The sequence below is a fragment of the Charadrius vociferus genome, unplaced genomic scaffold (assembly GCF_000708025.1).
Source record: "Charadrius vociferus isolate BGI_N301 unplaced genomic scaffold, ASM70802v2 scaffold413, whole genome shotgun sequence".
Lineage (NCBI taxonomy): Eukaryota > Metazoa > Chordata > Aves > Charadriiformes > Charadriidae > Charadrius > Charadrius vociferus.
Window position 1 is genome coordinate 1,492,727 of NW_009647738.1, and position 23,939 is coordinate 1,516,665.

At 39.8% G+C, this 23,939-nt stretch overlaps 1 protein-coding gene across 1 annotated transcript; it reads right to left on the bottom strand.

Moving 5' to 3' along the window:
* Nucleotides 1–3,798: 3,798 nt before the first annotated feature.
* NCF4 (neutrophil cytosolic factor 4, 40kDa) lies at nt 3,799–13,273 on the bottom strand. Its single transcript, XM_009881858.1, has 10 exons — nt 13,058–13,273; nt 11,240–11,324; nt 9,890–10,043; nt 9,518–9,588; nt 8,553–8,680; nt 7,499–7,556; nt 5,852–5,950; nt 4,982–5,112; nt 4,823–4,888; nt 3,799–4,027 (listed from the first exon to the last, which is right to left on the bottom strand). Exons 1-10 carry the CDS (start codon nt 13,087–13,089, stop codon nt 3,799–3,801), a joined length of 1,053 nt encoding a protein of 350 aa, XP_009880160.1. The 5' UTR covers nt 13,090–13,273.
* Nucleotides 13,274–23,939: the final 10,666 nt, after the last annotated feature.

Below are 23,939 nucleotides of genomic sequence, written 5' to 3' on the forward strand. Positions count from 1 at the left end.
GCCATCTCTCATTGCTCTCTCAAAAGTATAATAAACTCACCTACTCAAATATGTTACAAAGCTGAGACTCTTTTCTACATTAGGGGAGCATGGAAAAACTCCTTTTAAATTCCTATTGACTTTCAGATTCCTGAATGTCACTTCCTTACACCAGAAACAGATGGCTGAGCCCTTGAATTATCATTACAGCTAAGGAATCCCTTAATGACTCAAAAGCCTTTGTATGAGAGCAGATTCTCTGCCATTTTGTTTTCCCCAGAGAGGAAGCATTTCCCTTACCTGGATCCAGAGCTGTCTGTGAGGCAGGTAATTCAAACTGATGGGTGACTCTCCCTGTCCAGCCTTCCCCCACAGCATCAGAATCCTCTGATGCAGAAACCAGCAAAACCACACTTCCCTAGAACTGGAGGCAGGAGGTATAAACCAACCACAGGATTTTCTTGGCAAGTAAGTCTTCAAAATAACTGCTGTATCTTCTATGTGCCTCAAATGCCACTTTGAAAGAAGTAGACCACGCCCTTTCCAGGAAAGTCTGTGTAAGTGCCTGTGAAATAAGAAGTCTGTACTTCCTATTTTAGCCCCCAAAGCACGCACTTAGATGGGACTGTTTAACTGGGAAGGGAGGGGAAGGAAGTTTGTCATTGCCAATCTGCATGTTAACAATTACCAGATCATGGGACTAATGTATTTTCAGAAAAAAAAAAAAAAAAAAGAGTATTGACTGCAGCAGAAGTGAGAAAGGCTAAAAAAGAATTCTTAGGTTTTTACTCCAGCACTGTTTCTTGCTTTACTCTAGGCTAGACAATCTTCAAGGCAGGGATCATTCTGTACTTTATTTGTACACATATTTAGGAGGGGGGAGGGGAACTACCTTTATCTCTGTAACCTTTTAATTTGAGTAATATTTTAAAAAGTAATTTTTACCAATTTCAACAATTAATAATAAATTGAAAGTATTATAGCACATAGAGAAAAAAACAAAACTTGTGAGAAGAGTTCATCTGAGCTTATCTTGCATCCAAGGCAGACACACTGTTTCAAATCCAGCTTTAAAGTTTAGCCCAGTAGGCTTCAATAATAAGATCTATAGGAAGGTTAGGTAGCCATAAGGGAAAGACAAACTCAGATTTGTGCTCTCGGGGTAAACTACCAGGGGTGGGGTGGTGCAGGTGAGTTCCCAGATACAGAATACAACTGCCAGAGTCTGTCTGTCCCTGCACTGCTACTACACCTTCTCTAAATCCCTGTAGTACTGACCAAAACCATAGTTATCACAGTTAGGCTCTCATAAGAACTACATCAAAATACAAGGAAAAAAATGTATACTGTGAATAAGGGAAACAAGACGGAGAATATGACAGTATCTGATGCAATTGTGTGTCATTGGGACTATCAGGAGGTGTGCATATAAAACCTGCAGACAAGGCGGGGAACATGCAACTTTGCTGGATGGGCAGAATTTATTTTTCATTACAGTATAAAAGCAGAAAGGAATTATCCTGCTGTGATTTTCAGAGGCCAGTAAATTTACGTATGTTCTTCCCCCACCCTTAGAAAAAGGTTTCTTGTTTCCCAGCAGACATCTTCCCTGCCATTCCTTCCTCACTCAGACAGCTCCTCCAGCTTCAGACAGACTTGCTGAGTTGCTGGGTACATCCCAGGATCTAGCTGTCAGTGAAAATATTCAGATGTTATTTGCTCTGTGGAACTCCAGGATCAGGTAACAAGTAATCCTGCACACCAGAATCTTTGCAGGCCACGCATGCCAATTAGCTTTCAAACTTACAATACATTCCCTTATGTACCACAAGGTGTAAGGTTATTAACATTATCATTGTACATTGCTTCATCTTCTTCCTAAACCACATTGCTACAATGCCTTTGAACTGGGAAGGTACGTTTTGTAACATTTTAGTAAAATAATGTCAACTAAAACCTTCCATCATTGGAAAAAAGGAAGATACAATCTGTGTCTCTTCCAAATATATGTTATCTAGCTCTGAAATTTAATAAGCGTGGATGCTTCAGGTGGAAGCTTTGTACCTGGAAGGCAGATATGACCTGTAGCACATCTTACAACTCTTTGGAGAGTGTCTTTTCTTATACAAATCTGTACAGGATTGGTATACTGCGAGAACTATGCACTAATAAGGTGTCAAATAAGAAATGATTTATGGATCCCAATCTAGCAAACAATATGTTTATCTTTAAATATGAAGTCTTTCCTTTATTTCCAATACACTCATATGCATAAATGCAGGCTATGGATAATAGAATATTAAAGCTTATGTATATACGTAAGTTTATATATATACATCAGGAAGAAAAAAAAAAGTTTAAAACTTGTTAAAACAAAACTTGTTAAACAAAAGTTTAAACACTTTTGTTGTTGTTGAAGATCTTGTTACCTGATAACATTACAGGTAACATCTAAGAAAAAGAGCAAACATTAATTTGCCGGTTTTGGGAGGGGCAGGTTAGTTATTCATGCATCGCTAGTTAACTGGTTCTTAGTACCTTCAGATACTTGTTAATCTTCACGTTTGCCTGTACAAATTTTAGCAGCAGATCAAGGACAAAGATTTTTTTAAATGAGGAATTGTAGCTTAATGCCACAGAAACTAACAGTCGAATCCAAAGCATGGTGTTTGAAAACTGTTTTAACTGCTTACTTTTTACTGATTATATTTATACTTGTGGTATATTTTAATACCATGACTGCATAGTGTTTTTAAAATATGGTATCTAAGGTATCAATTTATGTAAAACATACATAACTTGTAATTCTTACTAGCAGCAGTAAATTTGTTCAAGAAGAAAATATTTTAATGGCATGAACATTAAAGAAATTGTTGCAAGATACATTTTTGTTCAATAATGAACTACTCCTTAAAGAAAGCTGAATAGGTAACATTCAAACTCTTCTTCAAAATTATCTCACTATCAAGCAAAAAAAAAAAAAAGGTGCAGAATCCCCCCAAAGAAATCCTTTTGAATAGAAACTGATAAAATATACTCATATGTAACTTTATATGTTGAATAATCTGATAGAGTAATTTCTTGTTAGTTCTACTTTGCAATGAGGTGTCAGAAAGCAAAAGACAGAGAAGAAATTGCTATTTGAATAGGCATCACACAAATTTTCCCAGAATGCAGAAATAAGTAGTCTGTACAATTATAAAAAGGTCTATGAGGAACACCACAAGTGTACTAGATTTGATTCACAGAATTCAAAATATTGGTCAGTGGAAAGAAGAAAGCAAAGATGGGATGCAATTTCTTTACTGAAATACGAAAAAGTTATGCTCCCAGAACAAGCTCTAAATGCCCAGTCAGATTCCCACGTGATAGAAATAATTAGGCATCCATAAGCACTGGCACACAAACCTTCGTATCAGCAAGTGAAGAGAAAATTATAGCAGTCTAGAAAAAAAGCTTATGAAGACATTCTGGACAAATAACTGGCTCTGGGAGTGAGAACACAGATTAGAGCAGGTTTTGTGGCTCAGGACACTAAACCTCTATTGCAGGCTAACACTGACTCGCTTTGTGAATATGGACAATGATTTTATTTCTCTATTCCTTACTTTCTGTCGTCTCTGTGTAGATGTCTCTATTGCAGAGGAGTGCTAAAAAGCTGAAAAAGCTAACTAAGTACAGATGTTACATTGAAAGGTAACATATTATAAAAATTACTCTTTTCAAGCCTACTTTGAAGGTTTGTTAAAGGAAACTGTCTGCAGAGAGGGATTACGGAAGGACTGTATAGGTACCTACTGGAACATCTCTGCACAGCACTTATGTTGCCCTTACTGTTTGAGTAGCACCTATTCCTGGACTAGTGTTGTAGACACCCAAGTCATCTTTGTGAGTGATGTGCAGCTTCCAAGGGAAGAAATGCTTCTCAGAGGGCCTACTCCTGCTCTGAGACACCATGAGTTCAACATCTTGATCGGAGAGCAGTCGGATCAGATCACCATCAAGGTCTCGGTAATTCAAAACAATGTCATCTTGGTCAAACTCCCGCCTGGTAGAAAAGAAATGGATTGATTCCCAGAAATCAAGGAGTGCCTGGGAGGTGCTGCATAATTAACAATAAACCAGCAATCTAATTCATTCTGCTAAAAGCCACACTAAGCCTTGGGTGTCTTGGCATTCTTGATGCAGCTAGTACTAGGAATCATACAGCCATATTCATGCTGTATTGTGTTTAAGCTAAGAAATCTGTCAGAACCAAGAACCATTTCCAGTAACACCAAATGCATGGCACAATAATCTGTGAGTTTGATAAAATTCCCATAGGTAAGAGTTGACTGTAGTTACTACCCACTTTTGCCTAATTATGGTGGCTTTTTTTGAAGGGGGGGCAGGTTAAGGAATGGAAGAATATTAGACCACGTGTTCTATTACTAACATTTGATGTTCTAATGTTTTGATGTTCAACAAACACTAGATTAATCTAGTTTAACCCTAGTTTAATGGTAGTTAGAAGGAAGTATTCCATATCCTGAAGAAGTATATAAGACAAAAAATCCATGCATGGGGGTATGGCTCTGATCTTAGAACTAGAAATGGAAACTTCTACCCAGCATAACTGAGTTAGAAGTTTGTGGCTTTCCATACTTACTGACAATCCTAAGGCAGAGTACTATCTGCACAGATGGCCCTAGGCCAAGTCAAAGTACAACTTCCTCAGGACACTTGAAAAGTATTTCACACCCAAAACATGGTGAATATGTAGAATATGGAAAATCTAGGACTGAAAGGAACTTGACAAATGTTTAAATGTTATTAAACATACAACTAACTGCTTGTATTGTACCTCATCAATTGCATGAGATCTTTGAATGATGGAATGCTGCTCAGATCCTCTTCCACTGAGATATCCCTGTGTCAAGAACAAATTTAATCATTACATATCATGAAAAGAGAATTGGCAACAATTCTTCAGCAGCAAACTGGAAGACTATTTTCTTATTACCTGACAGTGCTCACAGTCTCATCATGGTAATAACAGCGAACTTTATTAACTGTGTCTTCCTGCTGTGGTAAATCTTTTATGATCTTCACAAAAGCACATGGGAAAATCCCAGTGGCATCATTAGCTGTTCCCTGGAATGACAAGAAGTGTTAGAATTAAGAAAACCATGCCGTTTTGGCCACATACAATAAGTTCTGGGATTCAATTAGTTTCCATGGAAACAACAGTAAGAATATTTCTACTATAATGAAGAAAACAAAGGCTATGGAAGTGACCTGATGGCATCCCACAAAAAGATTATACAATCGTGTCATCACATACAAGGCGGGGGAGTTAAACAGCATGTAAAAAATGAAAGTCAGATGATTACCAAGGAAGGCTGTGGTGTTTGAGCAAGCAGAGATATCGTATCAGCAAACACACAGTATGTTCTCCTCATCCTTTTTCAGAGCACTGCTGCATTGCCCAAGTTCTCTCTAATCAGGCTGACGTGTGTTGTGGTATGAAGCATGAAGTATACAGCAACTCACCCCGAGGCAAGAAACCAATTAATCGCTGAAATGGAGTTTCCATCTCCTTTCTGTGGCCTTTTTGTGTTCTAATCACTTCCATAGAATTTAAAAACATTCCAGCAGAAGCAAATGCAAATACAAACTGAAGTCTAGAAGGCAGAAAATTTGTAAGCTAAAAACCATCAAGGAAGGAAACAATTTCAAATTTGGAGTCAAGGATTTATTCTTGACAGTAAGACCTGATTATGATACAGTTTCTCCCTGAAAGGAGGAGACAGGTCCCAAGGACTAGGAGAACCCTTTCTACTCATATATTTCAAGGTATGCTAATAGTTCAGTACCGCTATTGAAGTCTTACCTCCAACCAGTCTTTGTTTACTCTGCTAAGTAGATAGATCAAGTCCCCCTTCTTGAAGCTGAGTTCCAGTTTATTGGTTCCAGAAAAATCAAACAGTGCCTATGGAAAGTAATAACACAGGAATTATTAATTCACAGAATTACAAAAGTAGGACACACTTTGTCATCACAGATGTATTTCTGGGGAAAGGTCATATATATGAGCGTAGTCTGCAGTTCTCACAATTTCTTCTCCTACTCAGCACACACAAAAATGGTTTGAAGAAGTGGTTAAAGCACTAGGACAAACATGGGTCTGAGAGCGCTACATGCTAGAATTCTTAAAATGCAGGACACTGAGCACCAGAGAAATAAATATAAAGAAGTTGAAAACACTTAAAAGCAAGTAAGTCAACAGAGCTGAAGACAACTGACAACTTGAAAACTTGAAATCCTGAGAGCTGAAAAAATATATATTATTTCTGATTGCAGTTTTACAGCTTTCTGATTTGCTGCAAAATATCACAAAGAGCCTTAAAAAAATTGCAGAAGTGTTATGTCCTAATTTAAGGGTAACTAACTGTTGTTTTAAAGTCTAGCTTTCAGCCCTGTGTGCTGAACTGAGAGATTTTGGGAAGTCTGGGAAAATGACATGAAGTTAAAATGGAACTTAGATGCCCACTTCAGGGGGGTAAAAAAAGAAAAAGGAGGTAAGTGCATGCTATCACCCTAACAAGCTGATCTTGAATAATTGAAGCAGCCGAGTTATCAAAAATGCACATCTCCCCCATTGTCCTTAGAGAACATGGTAGCTATTTAAATGCTTTTAGAGGAGCAAAAATGCAAAGGTGTTCTTTATTCTGTGTTGAGATGGTTCTTTTGGTCTTGTTAATACCAAAAGTTCTCCTAATCAAAAAAAGACAATGGCTACTGTCGTGCTAGTAGTTCACATGTCTAATCAATAGCTCTTTCAAAAGCCTTTTTTCATCTATTGAAAAGTTTTGGTAGGTATGTTCAATATCAATAAATTCATAGATAAAACCCAAGAGACATGACTGATCCGAGACCTGCCATACTCAGTGTAAAAAACAAAAGCAACAAACCTCAGAGCACTCGCATGTTTTTTTTAACCTTACATGGCAAAGTCACATGTTTGAGGAAGCAAGACAATGCTCAGACAAGTACTGGTTACAAAGCAGTTCCACGTGCTTAATACCAAGACAATGTACAGCAAAAGACAAGGGTATAGGCACTTTTCGGTAAAACACTTATGTTACAGAGAACACCAAGATGCCTCACTTGCAAATCTTTCAAACTTCTGCTGAAGTCAATGAGACTGAAGCTTGTGCTTGTTTTAAATTTAATTTATGGGTATCACTATGTAAATATGGACCATTTGGCAGTAAGCTGTACATATCTCTCAATTTTGAACATCCTGTCATTCTGACTTCACAGTGGACCTTCTTATTACACAAGTAAGGAGGAACAGAACACTTCTTTCCATCCTTTATTTCATTCCCTGTTGTTAAAATCAATTGCTTTCCTGCGTCAATTTCACTTTCCCTTCTTTCCCCAAGCTCTAATTGGAAAAGGCAACTTGATCAATGAGATACCAAAGTAAAACAGAGTTTAATCTCCTATTCTATGACAGATTGTGCGGAGTACTCACCTCAGCCCGTGGAGCTGCCATGCGGTCAAAAATAGGCACTTGAGGTGAAATGCTTTTACTGCAAAGAAAGAAGACAACAGGGAGGTAAATGTATCTTTCTAGTCATCAAAAATACTACACCATCAGTAGCACAGTGTCTGCATTTTCATTATTTAAAAGGCAAGCAAGCCACAGATCACCGGAGAAACTGCACCAGAATCTGTGTGCAGTACTGAAGTAAATAAATGTGGATGCAACAACATTGCCCCAGTTCTCTCAGTTTCAGTGCAGATCAGCAGCAATCTGATGATGTCGGCCTCTGAGAACAGATGGAATTTTCAAGAGTCACTATCCTGGACCTCTCTTCCACAGCACTGCTCAGCTCCCCTACTCTGCCTTCGGGGTATCCCTGTTTCTAGTATTTATGGCATTCAGTTCAAACTCTGCCATCATACACGCGTCCAGGAATGCATACACACATGTAGTTTTTGCACTGTTTGAGGTAAGTGAAAAGGAAATGGGTCCATCTTTGCTATGTTGAAAGGAGAATTAATTTGTCCGAAAAGTAATGAAGTATGACGTCTACTTAGCAGTTCTCCACAGGGGTGTCAATGCTGCTATGTAAGATAGGTCCCTGTTTAGACAAAGGACAGGAACAAATTAAGGATTCAGTTTCATTTAGTGTCTGAATCAGATCTCACTGAATTCAGTGCCAAAATTCACATTGACTTCAGTGGTGCAAGCCTATGTCCTTAAGCTTGGCCTGTATATTCTGCACATTATAATGGATATTACCATTCAAGAATTATCAGCAGATAGAGCTAAGCAGCATTTTTTTCAAAGCAAGCTATACTCCCATTTTGGAATTTTCCTTTAATGCAAGTACCACATGCACTTTAAAAATTTGAGATTACTGAAAACAAGAAATACCCTGAGTTCACTCTGCCACAAAGATCCTCATATTAGGACTGGATTCACTTAGGAAACACAGTGGTGATCCTCATCTCTCTCTCCCCTCAAAACTGGACAGCATCTCTTACATCAAGCAATGCTGAAAAACACGTCAATCACTTACACTCGGCGTGTCCGTGGGCGAAGCCGTCTCAGTCTGTGAGGCACCTGTTCACTATCAAAGGTTGAGTGGTAGAAGAACAGCCGGACCTCTTCATCCATCAACACCCAAACGGGTAGGCAGAGTAGGTTCTGTGCCAAGAGCAAGTAGGAAGCAGAGTATAACAGTGGGAGAGACCAATTCTCTATTTATTTACATGTAACGAATATGCCTCTCTGACCTACAGGATCATGAAGGATATTCATTACTGCCAGAAATCTCCCTCCTCTCCCTTCTCGCTCAGCAGGACACGGCTGAACAGCTGACAGTTTCTCCTGTTTACTCCTGGAGTTGGCCAATGTATTGCTTCGCTCTTTTTGTGCCTGATTTACTGCAGAAGGAGTAAATTGCTCTTTGTGTTTCCCTTCAGAACATGAATGACTGTGGAAAGAAGGCAATCTTAAGTACTAGAAGTCTTGGCCAGCGCTTCACACTTTTACTGATTTAAAGTCAGGTCTTCAGTTAACCTGCACACAAAGAATTTCTCTCCTTGATGTTACTGGCTGTGTCTTCGCTGTAGAGGAAGTACACCCAGAAGCCCACCTCACTCTCCTAGCCCTTTGGGTGCACATGCCAACTTCATATTCACCCAACACCTGGACTTTCACCATTTCCTCATAAATCTTGTGTTGGTTTGGTTTTTTGTTTTTGTTTTTGTGGGTTTTTTTGTTTTTTTTGTAAGGATAGCTATATATACATGAAGGCAGGGAGTGAGCCCTTGTGAACTGCGTATTCCAGCAGACTCTGCAGTTTGAACAATCTGGGGAATAGGACTGCGGGTTGTCCCACAGTGTGGACACTGTGTCTTCAGGAAAAACACTACAGAGAGAAGCAGATAGCTAGGACTACAACAGTACTGTCTCTCTTAGCTGATTTCAAGGGGTAAGTATCTGCAGTGCTCAGTGCAATCTCTCCCGTAAAATTTTTACCTTCATGTAGACATTTAGGACAGGAATCCTGTTCTCAGCAATTTCCTTTTTGGCCCCAACATAAACTTTGCCTGGAAAATATAAAACCTGGGACAGTTATTGAAGAAAAAGAAAATGGAGGCTGTCAGAGAAACGAAGCAATCAGGAGGAAGTAGGATCTCCAAGAAAATACATATTTTCTAAAGGATTTTAGGTTTCTAAATGAACTTTACCACAAGTGGAGGGATGGCCAATGGAACTTGACTTTTCCAGCATCCACAGCTGGGCACTAGTTCTTTGTCACAACTACTTCTCTACTATGCACTTCTCTTTAGGACAGACTGGGGCTGAGAAAGCTGCTAATCATGCACAGATTTGGTTCTGACAGCTTACCTGGCAATATGGGGAGTGTGCAGGTAAAAGGGCTATTTTTGCTCTCTGCTCCATATCTCTCCTCTAGTTTGGTGTGCAGGGCATAGAACTGACGATAGCGTCGAAAAATCAGGTATCTGCCACCACCTTTAACCTTTACTTCAATGACAAACATCTGAAACAGAGAAGGGGGATTCAGGCTGATGTTCATACTTAGAAATACTTACGAAATGAAAGTGAGACATACAATAGGAACATAAGATCAGTGCTTCGGTAGTGGGAATATTGTCTTAGGGGCAGAATGGAAAGCAAGACTTCAGTTAAGCATCTGCAGACTCAAATACTAGTAAATAACAAGTTAGCACCAGACACTGCGGTATATGTGTGGGTCCAGCTTTCGCATGGATCATGCCCCTGTAGCTACTTTCTGTTACATAATCTTAAAAGGAAACCTGAAATGACTAGATGCTACTTCATGCTTACACACCTTCCCTCAGTGACAAACAAAACATTAGGGTGCTAAATACAAATATTTTACAATAGGATGCTTTGGACATCTAAATCTATAGACAGTCATCTAAACTAATTGATTTTCAGAATTGAAGGCATTCATACTTCTTTTTGACTTTAAAGTACACAATTTCAGAAATTATGGTCTGACCTCCCCCAACCACTCTCTTATTTCTCATCTCTTGCTAAAATTGCTTTGCTCTAAAGGAGCCTATGATTTCCATACACTGACCTCCAAGTCATGTTGCAGCCAGATCCTTCAGAAAATGTAAAGACAGAGCAACCAAATGTCACTATATTCCAGGGTAAAACCTGCATACTGCACTGGGAAGGTTTTATGAGCAATGTCTCCAGCAAAAGCAGCACACCCTGCAGAAGTCAGACTGAGCTGCTCTTATCCAAAAGCCCTCTTCAGAAAATCTCGTAGTGCTTTTCCCTACTATTCCCATCCTGTATACTTGTTCATGACTTATTAATATGCTACCTTTTGTGTAGACTTGCCATTACCATGGAATAACGGAGACAAGACCCTGCCCTTCTACCCTCCTTGAATTTCTTTCCCACTATCTTCACCAAATGTACAGCACTTTAACAGGAAATAAATCAGAAATTAGGTAAGAATTTAGAAAACAAGCAATGTTAGAGGATACCTCTGTCACATTTCACCTGGACAATACATTTTTAGACTAAATCTGTGACAGAATAACCTCCATACCAGAAAAAAAGAAGCACTGGGAATTTCTCTGCATGGAACTATTCATGCCAAAAAGCAACTACACCAGATTAACTGCATTTTGCTTCCCAGAACCAAACCAGTCACAGATGAGGGCATATAGCGACAGGATAAATCTCCCTTCTTACATAATAATTAGTAAAGCCTTTCTTCTCTTCAATATCTGCAATGTTAGCTGAAACAGGTACATCATCTGGAAGCTGGTCAAAATCACTGTAAAGCAAGAACAAAAGATTTAGGTTACTCACACTGGCATTAGCCTTCAGGGGTCTCTATGCCATACAGAACAAAGATAGCTGGGCAACATCACATTATCTAGTGTCAAAACCAAGATGTTAGAAACTCATGGTGTCATTCTTTTCCTCTGGAGGTCTGATCTTGAGATGCCAGCTTTCCATAAGTTCAGCACAAGTCAGTGACCATTGTGAAGATTCATCAAGCCTGAAAAACATCCCCATCATTCCTAGGCTTGCTAGAGTAGCAAGACTACAAAAGAAACACTGGAGCTGGTAAGTTTTTCCTGAGAAATGTGATCAGCTGTGGATGCATTCTTAATCCTTCCTACAGCATCTAGCAGACTTACAATAACTCTGCAGCAGTATCACTTATTCTAAGGAGATCATTATATACCATGATTTATGCTGTTGTTATTACTGCATTACTGTAGGGAATAGAAGGAGTTCTGTTGTGCTCGGTGCTCTAAAACTGACAGAACAAAGCTAATTCCTAAAAACCTTACGCTGTATGTGTAAGATGCATACAATGTACCTTGTACATGTAAGAAAGAACAGAAAGGTAAGCACAAACAGAAAAAAAAAAAGCAAAGAAACAAAGACATAGTATTGTTCTATATCATAACCAGTGGTACCTGCATCAGCTATCAAAATGTTGTCAAGTTTTCTTGTAAATATCACAGTAAAGCAGACTCTTAAAGAGGCTTGGAAAAAAGAACTAGTAGCCTAGCAAATATTTACAGGGAGACCTCCCAGTCACAGCAAATAACCTGAAGCAAGCACAAAGATACTTGTTTGAAAACGACAAAAATGTGTGGAGGAACACATGATAGTGGGCAAGGTTAGAATACGCTTTACAGATCCTAGAAAATATTGGCTTTGAATCAAGAGAGAAAGAGGGTTCCCTGCAGGAACAGCTAAAGAGCAGCCATATGACCATACTCTCACGTTTCTTGTCTATATTGTCCACACAGTAAAACCTCCTCCTCTGGGACCTTCTCCTTGGTACATCTTTGACAAACAGAAGACAAATTCACCTTTGCTTCAATCATGCAACTCAATGTTGTTAAAGTGGTATTTATACTAACACTTAAGTTAAAAGGATCAAGAATAAGAAAAAAAATGATAATAAATGAGGTAGAGAGAAAGAGAAACTTTAAAAAGGATCATCTAAGAAATACCAAGCTGACATGATGTTAAATATTCTGATAATACAAAAAACATGGCAGTTGGCTCAGTTTATTCTGCTAAGAGAATATCCCAAGCAGGGGCTTCCACAATGCGTAGCCCATCTGGAAGGCTGAAGTAATGATGTTAAGTCTTGCAATAGCTTGCTGTACGGGCAGAATTTACATGAATCAGCACCACCCACAACACCCTAAATACTACCACTTACTGTGAAGAGGGATGTGGTTATGGAGATCAAGAGATATAATTAGTCATATCACAAACCCCAGTAAAAGGGAAACTGTTTGCAGCTATAAAGAGGACAATGACCCACTATTGCCGTAGGTGCCAAATATTCCCCAGAAGAAAGTCCACTCCAATTTAAGAAATGGTCTGCTCCACACTGAGCAGCCTAATAGTTTGGAAGCTACGATAACAACAAGCTTTTTAGAGTCATCAAAGAAGCTTGAATCCAAATCAAACGAACAGATCATAGCAGTTACATGGAGGCTTGTAGGGAGGTGGGAGGAGGAAGAGACATATTACCTCTTTTCTCGCAGCTGTCGGGGAAGAGACATGGTTTTCAGCTTCTTAAATCCAGATGGCTAAACTCTATTCCTCCACTTCTTGGGCAGTTCCTGGTTGAACAGGATGATCACAGTCAAAGCAATTCTCCCTGCGTGAATCAAGACTCCTTTGCAAGGCCTCAGGGATCTTTTATTTTAATGTTTCAGTGTCAGACGATTTCTTCTCTACCTCCCCACCCCCACGAGATTGAGGAAGTACTAGAGAGAAAACAGTCACAAAGAAAGACTGTTTTGTGATGTCTGTCATGTATCGAAACTGCCACAGTTGAGAAACCAAAAGCCCAACAAAAAGCAGAAACTATGAGCCACATATTCCATTGTCCACCTCTTCACTGAAACATCTGCCTCTGTGGAAAGCCAGTATGAGTGGGCCCAACAAAATCTGTTCTGACCCAGTTAAAAAGACCCCAAATACACCTCTACATTAGTGTTTCTAAACCAGGATGGATACTTCTGATCCCTTCTTGAGGCTCTGTGATTCCCGAGAAACCTCCTTTCCATGGACCAAGAGCCAGGAGGTGGAGCTAAAGAATAAATTTTCAAGTGGGAGCAGAAAGTATGGTCAGGAAATTCAACCTTGTCAAACATATGGGTACCAGGGTGTCAGGCACAGGAGATTCAGAAATGAGCTTTGAAGGATGGATCAATGCAAGTAAGACACGAGTCCTTGAAAGAGTCGAGATCTTTTCAGCTTCATGTGTTCAAAACAATCCCTATTTGCCCCCCACAAAGACAGGGTAATGTCTCAGCCAAAGAGAATCCTGACTCTCCGGCCTTGTACACAAAGGGTAGTGATATAGCATTTATATAACATCAGTTGACAATCTTTCAAGAAGAAAATAAAAGGAAGAAAGTGACAAGGAAACCATCATTTCCTAACACTGCAGATAAGTTGCAGCATAGCTTATCTGCCTTAGTCAAAAGCTGTCATGTACAGTATCTTTGCCTCCCCATTTCAGCCTTTGACTCTCTTCTATTTTCATGTTCAATACATATTTGGTTCCTTCTCCTCCTTCCACCATCAAGCACAAAAATTCTCATCTGAATGGAGCAAAAGTCAACCAGCATCCTTCAAAATAAAACTCTATTTACAACTGTAATCATCAGCCTTGAGAGTAAACTGCATTTCACTGCATTTTAATGAAGTAAATTCTTCACCCATCTCTTTCCTGTGGATAACTGAAGGCACCATTATAGAATTTGAGAGGGGATATAGTGTCTCTTGATCAGAAGAGACCAGGAGAAGCTACAAAATTCTGAACTGTGTTTTCTGAGTGATCTGCTATGCTGTGGTACCCACACAGACTTCGCAGAGTACTTTTAAGTGGTGACGTTGGATATAAGTATTTCCCCAGAACTTCATGCTCTGCTGTGTATTCTATTTTCTTGATTAGGCTTGCTAAATCAGCAGTCCTCATGTAACCTAAAGTCAGACTCATTACTCTCTTCCCTTTGCCTTGAGTGAGAGAGACAATAATCAAGTTTTATAACTGTAATCCTCTTGGTTTTGCCTGACATTCAGAATGAAATAGGAACAGATCACCTTGACCAGAACTCTTAATCACAAGATCAATATACATGAACTCATGAAAATTCAGAGGGGCCCTCCCGACACATGCAAAAAAGATTGTGGAAAGCACAAGAACTGCACAAACTTTAATAGAAGTGAAAGAGAAAAGCTGGGGGAGTGCTTTTAAGGTAACTGCTTATATCTGATGCATATCACAGTTTTGACAAGAAAATCATAAAAAGGATACACTAATCTTTTCAAAACTCTCAGAAGATAATCGAGATACAATGCAAGTACATCTTTTAAGAGACAGAGGACATGACACAATGCAAAAATACTTCCTCATTGTTTACCTGAAGAGATGGCTTTTCAAGAACAAGTCGACAAACAACCTCACAAATTGTCTGTGCACCTGTTTTGCTGTAAGCTGAGTAAAACAAATTGAGAGCAGCTCCTCAATTCCACTACTTTCTACTCGAGATTATAGCCAGTAATAATACTACAGAGTATTGCTAAACCTGCTAAGAAAGTTTCTGATTCTGCAATATTTTCTTGTTCTAAACTAAACCAAAACCAAGACCTTATTTTCTGACAAGAAGGCAGATTCCTACCTCAGAAGAGTGGATAGCTGATTGTTTAGAAGGCTCACTTAGGCTGTGAGAGACTAAGATTTGAAACATAGCTTTGCCATGTTCCTCTGTGCCAAATCAGTGCCTCAACTACCAGGTGATTTCTCTCAACTTCTACTATTGTGCTACTAAAGCAGAAATAGCAATTTCTGTTATTTGGGCTGAGGAAATGGGCCGCGTCTAGTCAAACCCACATCCTCTCTCTCTGCTCAAATAATTACTTTATTATTGACAAATGAAATAAATGCCCATTACAAAATTGACACCATAATGACAGTACCCATATCAAGAGATAAGTCTGCACTAGGAAAGTATCCAATTTCACCAGGGTCAGCTCTAAGTTTTGAGAAAACCCACCCATACACCATGGGCAGCATGGTCACTATGGCACTATGCACCGACCCTTATCCACGAGCAACAGAAAGCATGCGTCCAGGTGCAAGAAATACTAACAGACTAATTAATTAAAGGAGACTACTAAGAAAATCCTCAGATGACTGAATCATTGCCATATGCTGACACGATTACATACCTTTTCACAGTTCAGCACCTACTATACTGTTTTGGCCGTGTGTGCCTGTGAGCTGTGAAATTGTGGCCTTCTGTCTAATGCACATGTTGTTAAAAAACACTTGTACAAGGATACATAGCACCTTGGAAATCTGAGAGTATCAGCTATAACCAAACAGCCAAAGCAAGCATGGAATTTTAATGGAAAATGGGAGTGAAGTTCCTGGAAGCGTTCAAAGCCAGGTTGGACGGGGCTTTGGGCAACCTGGTCTAGTGGAAGGTGTCCCTGCCTATGGCAGGGGGATCGGAACCAAATGATCTTTAAGTTCCCTTCCAACCCAAACCATTCTATGATTCTATGAAATCACTAAAGATACATGAACAACTAATAAAAGGTAAATCAAAGGAACATAGCAAAAATATTCAGCTGAATCGATTCTGATGATAGCACTACATACCACACCTACTAGGGCAGCAGCTACTTTAACATCTTTGCTGTGCGTGTCTTTACAGTCCAGAATAATGGCTTCTCTCTGATGCACCTGATGTTAGAAAAGCACTGCATAGTTATGTTCAATCACCAGCCATAGAATAAATTTGTTAAGTGACAGAATAAAGTGAAAAAGAATAATATTCTTAAAAGATGTCTGGTCTCATCACAGATTAATCTGTAAAGAAAATAACATTTTAACAATCACTGCAAGGAAGCCGAACATCAAATAGAAACACATACAGCAGAGCTGGCTTGCAAGATACTTTCATTCAACCTATTGTTAAGGGTATGTGGAATATTTGTTTCTGTGGCATACACTTCATTAGCAGCTGAGTATCTTTTCTTCTGTGGTTGCTTAAGGCTGAGCTGCAACTGATAATACCGATTTGGGAAAAGTGATTTGGGGCTATATTCCATTTTCCATTGATATTATGTACTTGTACAGATTTTGCTTTTATGGTTACCATCAGCTTTATAGAAAGCTTTAACACACCTTTACAATATTTACTTTCAAATACAGCCATGTTTAAATTCCTTATCATTATTATAATAGCTCATGAATAATCATAGAAACATAGAAACATAGAATGGTTTAGGTTGGAAGGGACCTTCAAGATCATCTAGCTCCAATATCCCTGCAGGAACACCTTCCACTAAACCAGGTTGCTCAAAGCCCCATCTAGCCTGATCTTAAACACTTCCAGGGATGGAGCTTCCATAACTCTTCTGGGCAATCTGTTCCAGTGCCTCACCACCCTCAGAGTGAAAAATTTCTTCCTGATATCTAATCTAAATCTACCCTCTTCCAGTTTGAAGCCATTACACTTTGTCCTATCACTACATGCCCTTGTAAAAAGTCCCTCTCCGGCTTTCTGGCAGGCCCCCTTCAGATACTGGAAGGCTGCTATAAGGTCTCCCCGGAGCCTCCTCTCTCCAGACTGAACAACCCCAACTCTGTCAGCCTGTCCTCATAGGAGAGATTCTCCACCTCTCTTAGCATCTTCGTGGCCCTCCTCTAGACCTGCTCTAATAGGCCCATGTCCTTCTTGTGGTGAGGACTCCAAAGCTGGATGCAATACTCCAGGTAGAGTCTCATGAGGGCAGAGTAGAGGGGTAAAAACACCTCCCTTGACCCGCTGGCCACGCTTCTTTTGATGCAGCCCAGGATGCAGTTGGCTTTCTGGGCTGTGAGCGCACATTGCTGGCTCATGTTGAGCTTCTCATCCACCAACATCCCCAAGTCCTTCTCCTCAGGGCTGCTCTCAATCCATTCTCTGCCCAGCCTGTATTTGTGCTTGGCATTGCCACGACCCAGGTGCAGGACCTTGCATTTGGCCTGGTTGAACCTCACGAGGTTTGCATGAGCCCACCTCTCAAGTCTGTCCGGGTCCCTCTGGGTGGCATCCCTTCCCTCCAGTGTGTCAACTGTACCACACAGCTTGGTGTTGTAATGGATTACAGCTCTGCAAAATTTTTGGACAAAAGTTACATAAGATAAGCTACTCATGTCTGCCATGTAATCTTCAGTGCTCTTTTGCAGGCAGTGCTACAAAATCCTTAGAAGGCAGTTGGTCCAATGGTAAGTAACAAGAGTTTCTTTCTTTGGTATATATATGCTTTCAGGACAGCTGAAAACAAACACATCCAAAAAAATAAAAAGTTCTTTGAAGTTGTCCTGTCTTTCTGAACTTCTCAAAAAAAAAAAACCAAAAAAAAAAAACAAAGAGGAGATAAGTTGAGCTGATTGGTTTTATATTCTTCACTAGATAATGGCTCTATCTATGTTGGCTGAGTGCACGGATACTCTCCCTGTCACACATTGTGTTGGGAGGAAAAAAGGCACAGAAGTATAGATAAATAGAACTTTGGAAATTTGCTTTGATTTAAATCTGGACACAGTTTCCATGACTACTTGTATAGGGTGAAAAGTAACTAGTGGGCATTTGCAGGAAAGGACTATGATCATGCCCTGCTGATATAAACACAACTGACCAATCCATCGTGAACTAAAGAAATTTAAAGGTCAGCATCTCCCACTGTTCCTGACAGTCGAATTTAATGGTGTCATTTCTATAATAAATTACTACTCAACATGAAAGGGCTTTACAGAACCAAACAGTAAAGAAACAGCAGCCTTTTTTTAATGACATTTTTCTTGGAACGTCAAACTAAATCCCATAACTGAATCTTGGCTTTTGCACCTCAATTGCTTGAGCAAAACAAGGAATAAGTATTGCAGGAAAAAATACCCCAGAAAGTGAGGTTTTTCTTTAGTCATTATCAGCTGTTTTGGAAATAGGCATTCAACAGTATCATTCTTGGTTTTATTAGTTCATGATGCCATAGCCAGGTCTTGCCAGCTTTTCTTAGGCAGAGCAATATCACAAGCAGTATTATGATCTTCCTCTCTGTGGAAAACAATTCTTCCTTTACAATAAATGTGCTTTCTTTAAAAATCTTTTTAAAAGATACAGGATTTCTCTCTGATATAGCAGGATCACTTAAAATTGGAAGAGTTAGAGGAAGTCTTAGCAGAACTGTAGCAACCTCTCCTTCATGAGCAATGGGACTTTTTGTTCTTGCAGAGTTCAGATGGGCATTGATGCTCAAGACTAGACTAAGTGAGGAAAATGGAAGCTCAGAAAGAGCAACAGAACATTTCTTCATCCAGAGAGCATATCACTTCCAGAATAAAAGAGACAAATAAGGAAGAAACAGGGCAAAGCTTGCCACCGCTACTGTGTACAACAGATGTGGGCTAGAGGTGGACCTGTATGCTCCAGTTAACTACCAATGTCAAAATCTAGCATCTGGCCATTCTGGACAAAGAAGGAGGATAGCTCCATCCAAGAGCTCCTGAGAGACCTATGCCTACAACCATTCCTCCAGAAGCTTGAAACCTAGTTTTGAGTGCATAGCAGCAGTGACCCTTTGTGGCAAGAAAGTTGCTGTTTTAGTCTCCTAATCATCTTGAGAATCAAAAATCTGTCAGAGTTATTGCTACTCAAGACAAAGAAAATCATGCTTCATCCATTTCACTCGTTCAAAAGACCTGTCAAAATTATTAAAAGAAAATAAATTCACTGAACTTTCCCAAATCTCAAAATAGGGCTGGGATTTGCTAAAGTTTGTGCGGTGCTGCATTCAAAACATCCTACACTGTTCCTAGTAGTTTAATTTCCCCATCCATTTGACGAAAACCTGTGAGCAAATTCCTTTAACTCCATTTAGAAACTTTAGATAAGTGCCTTTAGTTAAGCGGAAGTTCTCTAAACAGACAGTGAAGAGAGACAGGCACCACTGGCCAGTAAATCAGCCCTCAAGTGGGCCAACTCCCCCTCTGAAGATTTTATCTGTCTCCTTGGAATATACATGAATTATAAAGTAACTATATTCCCAGTTTTTCACCTCAGGTTCCTAAAGTTAAGGAAATAAATCTGTGCCTTACTGTGGACCTAGTTATTACTGGTATAAAGGTACCTTCCCATCTGGGTCTGAGCTATATTTGGATATGCACTTTTACACTGGTATAATTGTCTTTACCCTAGGGGAGTTGTACTACTTAAGCTACACTGATATAGTCAAAGAAGCACAATTTTCTGGTGCAGACATATCCAGTCTGCTTATTATAGAGAGTTTATGGCTCATTTTCTAATGGTTCATAAATTGGGACAATATTCCCTAATAAAATTGGGGGGCAAAGCGGGTAGATATTAGGATAGGCAGGCAAGTGGCAAATACAGAGGCAATAAGTATCAAGATCCTCTAATTTTCAAGGTTCTGTTCTGTCAATATTCCTCACAGGTGTATACTTAGAGCCTGTCTCACCTGCTGCCTCACCTACTGGTCTTTTGTTACTTCAGCCTTTATTCCTTGAAAGATAAACTTGTGGAATGCAACCATCAATTACTATACCAATAAGAAAACTGATCCCAAGCCAGGTGCCAGTCTGTCCAGAAGAAGGCTGCCTTGTTATGTGAAGCTGGGTCTAAATAAGAGACTTCTCAATTAACTGCATTCAGTTCAGCCACTGGTTTGCTACATGATTCCTTATGTCTCAGCTTTGCCATCTGTAAAATGGGGCTGACAGCAATACTTTTCTCACGGGCGAGAGTGAGGAAGAAAAAGGCTCAATAGAAGTATAATTCCTTGGGAAAGTCAGGTGAAAAGTGAGAAACTACAACCCTTATCCTTAGCAACCCAAACCTTAGCACTCAAAATCACCTACAGTGCAAACTGAAAACAATATAAAAATGTAGCTTTTTAAAAATGTGCCAGCAGTGCTCTGATGCCAGGCCTTAGAACTGATTCCCAAACCCTCAGAAAAGAATGTAGTTGCTAAACTATCACATATGTTAAACAGCAGTAGCCAATGGGCCTGTCCTACTACAGAAAAGAACAAGGAAACAAAATGAAGAACAGCTTTCTGGCCCAGGGTGGTATCTGACCTGGGAATATGTCATCCTGCTTGAGGATTGCTTCAGTAATCTGAGCCAAACAAAGGTAAGGGGGAACTTTGAAGCTGTGATTTCAAGAAATTAGTATATGGTGACAGTATCAGCCTAGGAAATTCCCTGTCTCCACGTACTCTTGCTTTTTCCTGCCCCACAGGAAGGCAAATCTGAGACTGTGCTGCAAAATACATCAGCTAACTGATCCAGCTGTAAAAATATTTTTCTAAGCCATGGATCAATTTCCCAGCCCAGCTCACAGCACAGACATCAATACAGAGAACGAACGGGGAGGAATACATTAAACCAGCATTACTGCCTGATAACTTTGTTTTATGAAAGCACTCTGACAACACAGTGAATGTATGTGTGTACATGTACATCCCCCAACAATTCAGGCAAGCGTACATTTGTGTCTTTTGGCAATCCATCTCCACATACAGATGCTAACGAAGCCTCTCTCACAAATACGCTTCAGGGCAATCTAACACTGCTGTGGAAAGGATTTTACTGCTTTTATGATGTAAGGAAGGAGCCAAAACACACCCTCAAACTGTGACCTTTGCTGTAATAGTTTTTCTGAATGAGATAGCTGCTATTGAGATAGTATCTAAAGAATCCAGTCTGTGAATAGCTGCTTCTCTCCGCTTTTAGCGTCTTTGCCCTGTTTGCCAGCGCTTTGTTTAGTTTTCCAGATTTCACTACAAACAACTTTGTATAAGCTGTTGCAGAATTTTAATGTGCCACCACAGTGGGTTTCTCACCGGGAATCAGACCACAGGAGCGTGGAAAGGAGAGCAGAAAACTGTACATCAATAGGCCTCTTCATGAGTGAAAAGCAATTTCTTTACGAAAAGTCAAAAAGTAAGAAATCTTCAGAATAAAGAATAAGTGAAGGGGGGGGGGTAATCAAACACTCTAATTACTAAAACATACAATAAAATCTATTTTCTAATCAAATAATCTTTGCTCCAAGCCAGCTGGTTACGACACTCTCAGATATGTCTGCTGCAAAACAGTAAAAGGTAGAGGGGGATTGATGTCCCGTTCCAGTTCTTTCTGTTCCACCTCTCGCCTCTGAGTTCTGCTGAATGTGACATTTTTCCCTGGCGCCTAATACACAGAGCTCTGCTGCTAATTTTATGCACAGAGTTCTCATGCTGTGTAATTTGAGGCCAGAGACTCCTCCAACAGCCTACCAGAGTACACACCCTTCAACGCTGCTTCTGCTGCAGAGAAATGGGGGAAGGGAGAAGGAAATGAGCCAAACAAGAAACAAGCAACAAGCTTCCAAACTTGTCCAAGATGTTTGGCTGATTTTTGGCTCTCAGATGTACGAGGGATCTATCTCCAGCACTCCCTGTCCTGTTTGTCAACAGACTGGTCCAGTGAATTTGCCAGCAATTACAAAGGCTCAGTCAACTTAAGGCGCTCACTTTTCTCCTTTTTTTTTCCCATATTAAATCCTGTGCTGCTGCTCCAATACTAAATTAGGCTGTTGGCCACAAGGCTCTTTTAATAATACCCAGAGACACAATAAGAAGTGATTTCTGCAATATTATAATCAACTATTTAAAACTGAAACTGGTGCCTCTTTTCCCCCACCTTGGTTAACGTCTCTGCATCTCACAGATATAGGCTGCGCTGTAATATATTCCACTAAAATGAAAACTGACAACTAACCTTCAAAACCTGGCCTGATCGTACTCAAAAGAGGATTGAATTGGGTGTATCCCCATTAACTGACTATAAAAGCCTTTGTGCCCGACACCCCTCTTTGCTTCCAGCTAACTGGATAATTTTTGCTGAAGTGGAATCATCCTTTCCACAGTAGAGAAAGTACTGAATTAGACCCATTTTTGATACCACTTACTTCTACCCTGGTGTTGATAAAGCCACAAGGAGAACACCCCGTGCCACTGCCTTCTCCCCACTCCAACTTTTCTTTCTCTTGACTCTATCAACCAATAGACAGTGAGCGAACTACAGGATAAAAAGAAAAAAAAGAACTTTGATAACAGAATTATATCAATAACTTCTCCTGCTGCAAACACTTTATACCAGAACAAAATAAACTGCACTGCCTAAAGACTTCTTTGGATGGTACAGCATCCTCCTTACTAATGCTTCTTCTCTTATAATTATGTTGACCAGCAAAATTAAGTACAGACCTGGTCTTAAAAATAACGGATCTCAGACCTTGCTGTACAGCAAGTGCTATTATAGCCCACAGACCTATCTGAGACTAAACAAAATCTTTCTTGAGAATTTGAGAAGAGCTGGGACTTTTACTGCTGTTCAGTTGCAACAGTACTCATGAGCTTTGACATTCAGAGAACTTTCTTCGCAGTTCCTCTTATCATGAAATATGTGCCTACGTAGAGAGAACAAGAGAGGAAAGACTGCGAAGAGGAACATAGTTCTTTATTGCGTATCTGGGGTGTGGGATAAACAAAAGATTAGGCACAAAAGTCAGATAAGTTCGTATACTGATCTGGTACAGCCATCAACACCCTCAACTGGAGAAAAAGAAGAAAATGAGAGGAAAAACGGGAAAATGCACAGTCTATGAAAAGAGGAACATAAAAGGAAAAAATAGGGATGCACAGAAACAATAAAATGTAAAGGATTGGGAAGAATCCATCCCTCCTCTAAAGACATGCATTGCATTTCCAAACTTGACCCATATGTGTCTGGCTATTTAATTTATGAGAGACATGAAGCTGACCAGCCAGCAGGCTGGCCATAAATTATCTCTCTTAGATAAGCCAAGATGATTTACATCAGGAGAGAGGAAGGGAAAAATGACGAATAAGAATTTTGCCCTTGCCCTCCTGGGCACTGCCTGGGATATACTCTGTTGGCATCTAAAAATCTGCAGGTGTCCTGAGGTGGCAATATTCCTTGCCAAGAACTCTCCATTATAAAAGCGGATAGATCAGAGCCTTTTTTTCCACTGCCTAGAATAACTCCACTTTCAGATCCACAATCCTTGCAATTGTGCTGACCAAGCTCTGCTCAATTCCTTGCTTTTCCCTCTTCTTTCCAATATCTTCTTTGTTTATCTCCTTTATTTCTCTCTAAATATGCACTCTTTTTTTTTTTCTGCATTAGGAAAACAGTAGCCATTTGAACAAGACAAATTCTTTTTCTTCTCCACTAAATGCTTATAAGGCTATATCTGGAATACTATCAGTAGTTTTGGAGCCCCCAAAACAAGAGAAATATTGATAACCTGGATGAAGTTC

Bases quoted from the DNA above. Each gene is read 5' to 3' on its own strand.
- NCF4 (XM_009881858.1), bottom strand. From the start codon at position 13,089: ATGTCTCTTCCCCGACAGCTGCGAGAAAAGAG. The intron at 4,889-4,981 runs GTAATAAGAAAA...TTCTTGACACAG, and splicing joins GAGACTGTGAGCACTGTCAG to GGATATCTCAGTGGAAGAGG. The intron at 4,028-4,822 runs GTACAATACAAG...CTTTTCTACCAG, and splicing joins GATCTCATGCAATTGATGAG to GCGGGAGTTTGACCAAGATG.